This window comes from Aplidium turbinatum, chromosome 1 (genome assembly GCF_918807975.1).
Source record: "Aplidium turbinatum chromosome 1, kaAplTurb1.1, whole genome shotgun sequence".
Taxonomy (NCBI): domain Eukaryota; kingdom Metazoa; phylum Chordata; class Ascidiacea; order Aplousobranchia; family Polyclinidae; genus Aplidium; species Aplidium turbinatum.
The window spans coordinates 54729990-54740002 of NC_137472.1; the positions used below are offsets into that span (position 1 = coordinate 54729990).

Below are 10013 nucleotides of genomic sequence, written 5' to 3' on the forward strand. Positions count from 1 at the left end.
CATTTTGTGTTTGTTATGTTTAGGTTATCGACAAAATATTGGCAAACACCGCGGTTTCTGCTGAAGCTAAAATTGGATGTATTATAGCAGTGATTTTTCTAATCGTTATATCAGTAATTCTTCAACGTTTTAAAAGTTCTTTACCGAGGTACGTGTATTTGACAATATCAATGAATAAATTCAATTCTCTTTTTTTCAACAGTTGCTTTATTTCAGGACTGAGAGTCTTTGTTCGAAACTAAATCTTGATAGTTTTGCGTAGCTTACTTGAAAAAAAAACGAGAAACAAGAACCAGCATTGATACAGAGCTAATGAGTAATTACTAATTACCAAAACTGACAGCCTACATCTTTTCTAGCACTATGTTAAACTGTGTAGGCTACTGTGTGATGATCCATCCAAAAAGTGCCGCTGAGATGGAGTCCCTTAGTTAGATGATCCGATTTAACAATCAATGAGTTATTTAACAATTGCACCTTTGTGTCTATCTTGCCATTTCTGTGCAAAGCAACATGACCACCAATAGAGCTATTATGGGTAACCACTGTATGTAGACTATTACATTCTGATATGATTTGTTGAAATAATATTATTTTACTACATAATATTGTCCTTTATTAACAGAAAAGATACTGCTAGGAATACCAATGAAACCCCTGGGGAACCCCCTGAGGAAACCCTTAGGGATACCCTTGAAACCCGGAATAACCCTGAAACTGATGTTATTGAGCTATTGAACTTTCGACTTGAAGTTTTGCAGCACATTTGTGCAAATATGGCTGTGGTATATATTACCTTCCTTAGCGGAGTTGAAATACGTACATTCGTATCTGGTTGCATCGCTGGAGCGGTCGCACTACATTTGTCATTATTGTGGTGTTTACTATGGATAGCTGTTTATGTGGTATTGATTTACCAACTGAGCATTTCAGTAAGTCAGTTTGTCTAAAAATTCTTTAAGTTTTGGAATCTCAGGCTATGTTAATGTAGATGCCATGCATCCTAATCAACTGTCAATTTGTTTTTGTTTCCAGCGATCCACATTCAATAGTAAAACATCGTTTAAATGCCTAAACATTGCTTGCTGTGTAAAGATTTTAATTTAGTCTCTTTCAGTCAAGGCTTGATTTACTTCCGTTTTTCAGATTAAATAAATTTCATGCATTTTAAAACTATCAAGAGATAGATAGATTTTAACTCACTTTTTATTGTGTAATTCAATCTTTAATCAGAAGGAAGCACCAAGATTGTCCAAATACTACTTGAGAGGCGCAGGCTATGGAATTCCAGTAGTAATAGTGGTGATGAATATAGTTTTTACCCAAGTTTTGTCTGACATGCCTGACAAGCTACAATTTTGTGACAAAGGTAAGGCAAATAAAATAAGCAAATAAATCCACTTTCACGATGTTTATGCCAAGCAAAAGTGGTATTAATCTTGAAAACACAATTTTCCTTCAAGCTGGATCCAAGAATAAGAGCAGACTGGTTGATAACTTCAATATTTTGACATGATCATTTACCTCTGCTTGGCTGAACCGTTGCGGATGCTAATCATCATCATGGTCATAGGTCTGATCTGAACATTCTGTCAATTGGCTGTCAAATTCTTCTTCTTCAGATGAAGATTTATCACTTATCCCTGACAGAATGTTGAGACTATGACAATAGTTACCGCAAGAATAAGCCTAAGAAAGCTAGTTCAATCATTGAAAGCAATGCTCTTGAGTGATGTCCCAGTTAACTTATTATGACATCATACCAAAGTGATTTAACTGTGACATTGACAACGATGACGCAATAATAGAAGATGTTTCTTAAAGCAGGCTGTTATGCGAAAACTTTAAATCACGAATTGTAAAAAAGCCTGACGTGGTAGAAAAAACGACTTTATATTCGTAATCAGCACTAGAAACTTATCTCAAAAGTGATATTTTTACCTCAAAAATAAAACGCATGTCGACCAGTGTTATAAGCCAAAAAACGCTGCACAAACTAATTATGAGAGGGACTATAGATGGAGGTGGGTCCCAAGCCAAAGGTTTGAGAAGCAGTAAATACGACTATTAAATATTATTAAATTATCGAGAATCTGTAGCAGCTTTTCTATTTTAAACAACCAAAAACAGTAAACACACTAAAATAAATGGGTCCCTAAACAGCCGTGGTTCTCCCGCCGGGGGCAGGAGGGGCGGTTAACACGGCCCTGGTCACACTAGTAGTGTCCGAAAGTTTTTGTAGTTTATTTTGCCATGCTGGCTAGCTGTTGGATTGATTCCACCCAGTTTTTTTATTTGTAGAAAAAACACAAAAAAAAAGCCAAAACTTGGCATAAATCAAGAAATTGAAAATATCTTCTGACAAGTGTCAAACCCACAACAATGCTTGATATGAACCACTCGGTTACATGTCTTGTAATACAAAGAAATTTATTTTCACACGATTCAGTTCAATGATAAACAGCTAAAATTCGATTTCGATCAGCTCACAGCTAGATCATCTTCAGTTAAGCTGAAAGCAAACTAAGCTAACTTAGCTCAAACCATTCTTTCAACGCTTCTGTGACCTTGATATAATCGAAAACGTCATTGGCATAACTTTATAACAACGAGTATTCTGATCCAATTCATAAGTAGCACATGTCATGTCATAGCACATGACTAGGGAACTGTGTTCCGAAAGCTAGTGTAATTTGATATTGCCAAAAAGAACCCGCAGCATCAGGCTATAACAGATCGTTTGAATCTACACTGTGAAGTAAGCAACGATCATGCTGCTAAAAGCGAAACTCATTCAACTACATAAGTAGAATGCTTAACTATTTTCTATAAACTTTTATAGTGGAACCCGAGTTCTCGGAAATGTTGAGTGACACCTATTGTTGGCTGCATGGAAATTCACTGTACTTCTCATTCTTGCTTCCTGCTGGAGTAATTTTGATTGTTGTGCTGGTTGTTTTGATCGGTGTGATTTGGAGATTTGTGGAACAAACGGTAAAAAAATGCCAAAAATAAAATTGTGCAAAGTTGGATCGGTAGAAAACGTTTCGACGGACGAAACAAGTCTTTCAGCAATAGATTAAATTCTTCAGAATATGTTTTGTCTTGAAACCTGTTTTATGTAGCTTAATTCTAATAGCTTCACGGATTCGTGGATTAGAATAAGTTATATCAGGCTGCAAGATTTGGTATACCAAGAAGATCCCTGATCGTATAATAAAGGCTTTAAGGATAAATCTGTTATTGAATTGTCTTAGTCTGTAATTGTGCATAATTGTAAAAATAAAAGAGACTTTGTTTTATAAATGGTCTTAAATTTTGTTTTTTCTGATTAGCGTGCCACGAACAAAAATGAAGCCCCAAGAAACAAGGTAAGAATGTCAAGTTATTGCTTCGAAACTACAAAATTTTCTTATCTTGTTCATTATTTATAGTTTTGGTAGAGAGAAAAATTTTGAATACCGTAGACAGATAAATGCTAGCAACTTGATAGCATTTACTTGCATAATTCAAAAACAATACATTGCATTGTTTTTTGAATAATTATGTATCGTTTTGAATTATGCAATTCAATCCTATCAATCAGCTAACAATTGTCTGTCTATGGTTGGTCACAACGGTAAACCATAATCTCTTCGTGGGAAAATTGTAACACAAGATTCCCGGATCCGTTCGTCTGTATGTAATGACCGAAAGAAACACTCTTTTGAAAACGTCTATTCAAAATTGTATTTCTGTAAAATTAGCCAACTGGCTGTCGAAATTGGGGTGCAACACCGTACACCACTAAAAACTTGTCACTACGATACAAACTACTTAGATAAAGACGGAAATTTTGTCCAGCTGGCAAGCACCAAGCAAACAGTTAAATATGCGACCAACTCTCAAGCAACAATTTTAAGAATGACGATAATACATTGCAATATCTCAAACGCACGTAGGCAGATACTGTGACGTAATAATGATAAGCAATGATAAGTTATTCAAGCACCTGTTCAAGTTTGGCTTACACCTGGCTTACACCTGTTCTCGTAATTAAAGATTTAACGATGATGTAATCTTTCAGCAGGTGTTCAAACGGTTGTGCAATTCAAGATTTAACGATGATGTAATCTTTGCTTATTTTTAGAAATATTTCATTACGTAATACGCTAAGATTCAGTAGACCTGAACGGTTTTATGTGACGTTTGATTTGTACAGAGATTGGCCGTAACAATGGTGTTGATTATTTTGAAAGGATTCAATCCTTGCAGAACATTGCAGAACCTTATATAACATTGCAGAATATCTTGGAGAACATTGACACTGTTCGTTCAATGTTAAAAAAAGCTCTCACTATTCTAATATCTGTTGGTTTTGTATGGATCTGGGGATATTTGATGATGAATTGTGACAATGTTGTTTCCTTCACTGTCATCAACTGGATTTTTTCGATAGCCATTGCTACTCAGGTATGGCGTTATAAAATCTTTGCAATCATTATTGTTAATAACTTTAAATAATTATCTCTGTTGTTACTTGTAGGAGAAAAATATATTGCCTTTACAACAACGTATGATATTCTCATACCTTGCGGAAAGTAAAACAGGGGAGTAATCATGGGGTGAAAGATGCAATTGCCCTCCCCGCTCGAAATGTTTTTGTATATACAACCGATTAACAGACTTGTAAGGTATTGAAAAACTCTAGAAAAGTTTAAAGAAAATGAAATTCTTTGATCAAATATATGCGGAATTTAGACACTTCCGCTGCTTAGGGCTTATTCAATAAGCCATTCGTTAAATGTGACGTTAGGGTGCATTTTTGTCACAAATTTCAGTAGTCGAATGCATTGTTGTACATCGCATTTGAAAGCCGCTTACCAAACTTGATGCTAATCGACGTTGGTTTTGCCTATCAACTTTTGCATTGAGAATTGACACTAGTCACCATATTATGAGACCACACTACAATAAAGAAACGACATACGTTATTATCTACGCCAAAGTTACTAATGTTACAAACTCAACTAATGTTAACAAATGTCCAGTTTGACAAGTTGAATGTTTTTAGCGGTCCGGTGAGTAAATTATTTCACACACAACCACGAAAGTTAAACTATCAGTACTGAACCATTTTTTAGGTAAAATTTAATAACTCGACTTGGATTTTTGACAAAGTGTTGGAGGGTGTGGGGGGCCAGCAACTAACATAATTACAGAAAAAATTGCTTCCTTCCAGTAGAAATCTGATTAAAGAGGCTCTTGTTTGTCGGATCCTGGCGTACGCCCGGTGATTAAAGATTTAGATTAAGTGGACGGGAAGGTAAGGAAGCCAATCTTCGTGACCACCTTCAGGCATGCCTTTAAGTGTTTTACCAAAGACACAGTTGCATGCTCTTGAGCGGTGTCGAACCGGCGCCCTTTCGAACGTCGCTCCAGGGCTCTTACCACTTGGCAATGCAGCCGATAAAGAAGCCCTGAAACGAGGCAATGAGGTTATTCTTCCAGAACCCCGAAGTCCTCCATCAACACCCAGAGGGTCCGGATTGGGACCACGGTCCGCCAATTGAGTGGCCCTGATTTACGCTCTTGGCTCAATGCCAATCTGTACTCCGTTTGTTCAATGTGTGTTCCAATGAAATCAATGACTGTTGTAATTAACTCTCGTTCCATTCTTTTGTTTCAAGCTGTTTTGTAACATGCCTACAGTTTTTACTTTTGACAGAATGTCGTTGCTTTATGTGGTATTTTTTTATAATGCAGTCCTGTCAGTTTTTCGTGCATACTTTTACAAGTTTTAATAAGATGTAATGCATAATTAGGATCAATATCACTGCCATCAACAGTTTCGTCTTCCGGCATCACTCCTTTCGACACTTCACTGGTTTCACACTTCGTCAAGCTGCTGACCTGGTTCTAAATTTAATATTGTCTCGTTAAATATTCTTTACCTATTAGGTAATTTCATAAAACTGGCGTAACTCTAATAAAAGCAAAAAAAATAATCTCAAAACATTCTTATACTGGGACATACAACGCCTTTAAGAAACATGAAGGGGTTGCAGGCCTACTACATTTTTAAGAAATTTATATCTCCAAGACTAAAGGAGCTAAATATTCCACACTTTTATAAAAAAAAAAAACGCAGAACAACTTCAAAAGCACAAAAGTGGAGAAAATCTATTTTTTTAAATGTTGAACTTAAGACAGTTTTTGTTATTAGCAACGGTATAAATAAAATAATTAGATTATATGATGTAGTTTGTAGCTTAAACTATTGTATTTTTAGGGTATTTGCTTGTTTTGGCTTCTCTGTTTTGACACGAAAACTATAAAAGATTTTTGGTATTCCTGTGAAACTGCTGCTCCACCGACAACAGAACCGAACGAACTGCAAGGATTAACCACTCAAACGGACGACGTTTGAGTGCACTCCAAGGAAGAAGCGAGATGGAAAGCAGAAATAGCTATAACGAAGCTGAAGCTAGTTCAAGCAACAATGAACAGGAATCGTTTATTTGTTAATCAAGAAATCAATTGTTACAGAACAGTTACATTTTAAAATAGCACATCTGATAGAGAATTCCTTTTTGAAAATGACATTCTTTTGACGATTGTGTAAAATTGACGTTATAGTTTAAAAAAAGGTAGATTAAGCCCAAATTATTGAACCACCATGTTACGATGAACCACCGTGATATGATGAACCACCATGCGAAGAAACAGCGTAAACGTGAAACTAATAATGTTTTACCTAGTGGCCCACATCAATTTAAACAAATTATAAGCTTACTAAACTTAAACTAATTTGTATACGTAAATTATTTACCCATGTCCAATATAGATCGCAAGGTCTAAAATAAACCATTAATGAAATACTAAACCTAGTACTGAAACTGAAAATAAAATTTGTGCTTTAGAACACGTTGATCAATCAATTTATTTTTGGATGTGGAAATGAACTATAGTGCAGGTCCTTAGGGGCAAAAATGAGCATCATTAGGCTAAACGTGTTACACGTTGTTTTTTTGCATTTTTTTGTAGTTGATGAATCTAACTTCAATTTTAGTGGGTGCCGCAACTTTTTGGGTCACGTGATCACCCCCAAATCGGGGTTCCCCCCAAATCAATTTTGAGCTCTTTTTACGGTATTTCTATGCAATTAGATGCGTTATCTTTTTATATTTGGACTGACTGCTACTACAAAATACACGAGATAAAAATCACGCAAAATTATTTTATCAATGACGTCATTGTGACGTCATAACATTAATTTTTTTGCTTGTTTTTTTTCTTATTGTGGTCGCTTGTTTGTTGTTGGTTTTACTTTTTTAGTTACAATAACCCGCACAACAACGTGTCGTTGGTCCAACGTTAGACCATCGGAAACGTCCCGTGGGCCCTCCGTTGGTTTCCGACGTTGGCGCGTAACAAATTTGGCCAGCGGGCCACCTTGGGCGAATCGTCAGTCACAAAAATCGGTTGGTTAAACGTCGATCCCTCGGTGGCACACTGTTGGCCAACCCTTTCCCGACCATTTGCCACCTGCGACCAACCTGCGACCAAACGCTTTCGTTGGTTCGACGTGGGATCCACGACGCAATTTACAACTGTCCTCACTGTGGCGAAAAAAGGCTTGGCTAATCGTAGACCCAACGTTGATGCACTGTTGGCCAACCCTTTCCCGACCATTTGCCACCTGCGACCAACCTGACGACCAAACGCTTTCGTCGGTTCGACGTGGAATCCACGACGCAATTTACAACTATCCTCACTGTGGCGAAAAAAGGCTTGGCTAATCGTAGACCCAACGTTGATGCACTGTTGGCCAACCCTTTCCCGACCATTTGCCACCTACGACCAAACGCTTTCGTCGGTTCGACGTGGAATCCATGACGTAATTTACAACTATCCTCACTGTGGCAAAAAAAATGCTTGGCTAATCGTAGACCCAACTTTGGTGCACTGTTGGCCAACCTGACGACCAAACGCTTTCGTTGGTTCGTGGTGGGATCCACGACGCAATTTACAACTATCCTCACTGTGGCAAAAAAGAGTTGTTTAATCGTAGAACCAACGTTAGTGCACTGTTGGCCAACCTACGACCAAACGCTTTCGTTGGGTCGACGTGGAAGACGCAATTTACTATCATCCCCTCTGGCGAAAACGATTTGGTTACTCGTGGGCCTAGCGTTGGCCATCATTTGCTAATCTACGACCAAACGCTCACGTTTTGCTCTGACAAGGGTTAGACATTACGACCTCACCAAACCGAAAACGTTTCTTAACTTTGACCACATGGTGGCGTGTTGTTAACTCACTTTTTTCGAGTTAATCTGTGCTGAAAATGATGACCACGAAGACGTGGGATCGAGGCCTCAATTCGCAGTAAACCTTATCACTTACCATACTAGCATTCCACTCGGTACAACATTGCTAGAAAAGGCACTCATACAAGCAAAGAGTAGGACAGATGGCAGTTAAGTTTGTTTTTATTTCTAACCATCACAGCAAAAACAAAGAACATGCTAAATATAACAGCGGTCTAGAAAAGGGCATGAGGCAAATTAAATCAAATTTCCTGTCTTCCTCTTCTCAAACTTCTCAGTCCTCATCTCTTGCGTATTTCAGCCAGTCTGAAATAGCGGCATGGATATTTGAATTTGTTGCTGTGGACAAGTTATGGGTTCTTCGTACTCCATCTAAAAATAATAATGTCATTGGGATAAATTGCCAATAGCTGGTCCAAACCAATATGTCTAGTGGAAAAGGTTGGTTGCTGAAGCCACGTAACTAACTCTAACAAGCAATTTTTTCCCATAAAGCAATGAACTAATCACACTGAAAAAGTTCTAAAAGTATCTCCCATGGATAAACTCAGAATTACATTGATTACAACAGTCTGGAAAAGAAAATGAGAATTATCCTGCTACAAATAAACTTTGAAATCATTTCTTCAAAGATTTTGCGAATTACTTCTATTACAAATACAAAATTATGATTTTTCGTCACTGTAATAAACACCTTTTTCATGCAACCTTGCATTAAATTAACTACAGAAGCTTTGTCTGTAGTTATTATTCATTAAAAACTGAGAGTTTGTTGAAAACGAAACATAAGGTAAAGGGGTAAATGCTTAAGCTGACCATGCTTGTGCTTGTAGTGAAAAAGGATTATCGAAATCTGATGTAGCCTCATCATCATCCGTCATCACCATCATCCATCATCATCAGCCTATTCCTCACAAATAGAGCAAGTTTTCATCGACCTGAATATTCAAAACAATTTACTTTAAAATGTGAAAATGACCTTAATGACCTAACAAAAACTTGACCCAATAATTTAGTGTTTTTTTTAGATTTTATGTTAAAACTAATTGCTTTTAATCAATTAGATCGTACCAAAATTGCAAAATTGCGATACAAGACAGTAGTCTGAGCCACAAAACTGGCGACATAAAAATAAACAAATTATTGAGGGTGAGCTTTTTTTATCAATGTAGGAGGAAACATTTTGCTTACCAGTGTCCACTTAAAACAAACTGACTTAAAATAAGTAATGGTATTGAATTGACTTTTCATTGATCTATTAAACAAGCATCTGGAACCTTTTCGTTACTTTCAGAATCCTTACAAAAAACGCACCGCGCAAGCTTGCTACAAAAAGTTGACTTCATCGAAAAAACAGGAGATAAGCTATTTAGTATTATCGAAACTAACACAAAAATCAATGCACTGCACAGTACACACCCAGGTGTGTCCTAAAATCTAAATTTATGAATAATTATGTATCGGTATTGCATTATAATTAATTATAGTAGGCTACTACATTGAACTAATTGAACCATTTCATGCTTTATCAAAAATGCTAACAACAATAAAAACAGCGATATGCAGTACCTAGTATACACTCACCAATGCTTTTCCAGGCGACTAATGATAGTATTCGAGGCTGGAGCTTGTAGGCTTAAAATCTTTCGCAATTTCATTGGTTGGACCTTGCTGACATACCAAAGCACCGCAATATTATCT

At 36.9% G+C, this 10013-nt stretch overlaps 1 protein-coding gene and 1 long non-coding RNA gene across 2 annotated transcripts; one reads left to right on the plus strand and one right to left on the minus strand.

The window, feature by feature from the left end:
• Positions 1–1248: 1248 nt before the first annotated feature.
• LOC145768416 (uncharacterized) lies at positions 1249–6783 on the plus strand. Its single transcript, XM_082579906.1, has 5 exons — positions 1249–1369; positions 2843–2994; positions 3336–3371; positions 4285–4452; positions 6272–6783. Exons 1-5 carry the CDS (start codon positions 1306–1308, stop codon positions 6407–6409), a joined length of 558 nt encoding a protein of 185 aa, XP_082436032.1. The 5' UTR covers positions 1249–1305; the 3' UTR covers positions 6410–6783.
• A 1679-nt stretch (positions 6784–8462) lies between these two features.
• Positions 8463–10013, minus strand: LOC145766676 (uncharacterized). The gene is made up of 3 exons (XR_014288722.1): positions 9897–10013; positions 9129–9250; positions 8463–8684 (listed from the first exon to the last, which is right to left on the minus strand). It is a non-coding gene; the product is annotated as an uncharacterized LOC145766676 (long non-coding RNA).

Bases quoted from the DNA above. Each gene is read 5' to 3' on its own strand.
- LOC145768416 (XM_082579906.1), top strand. From the start codon at position 1,306: ATGAATATAGTTTTTACCCAAGTTTTGTCTGACATGCCTGACAAGCTA. The intron at 2,995-3,335 runs GTAAAAAAATGC...TTTTCTGATTAG, and splicing joins GGAGATTTGTGGAACAAACG to CGTGCCACGAACAAAAATGA. The intron at 3,372-4,284 runs GTAAGAATGTCA...ATAACATTGCAG, and splicing joins ATGAAGCCCCAAGAAACAAG to AATATCTTGGAGAACATTGA.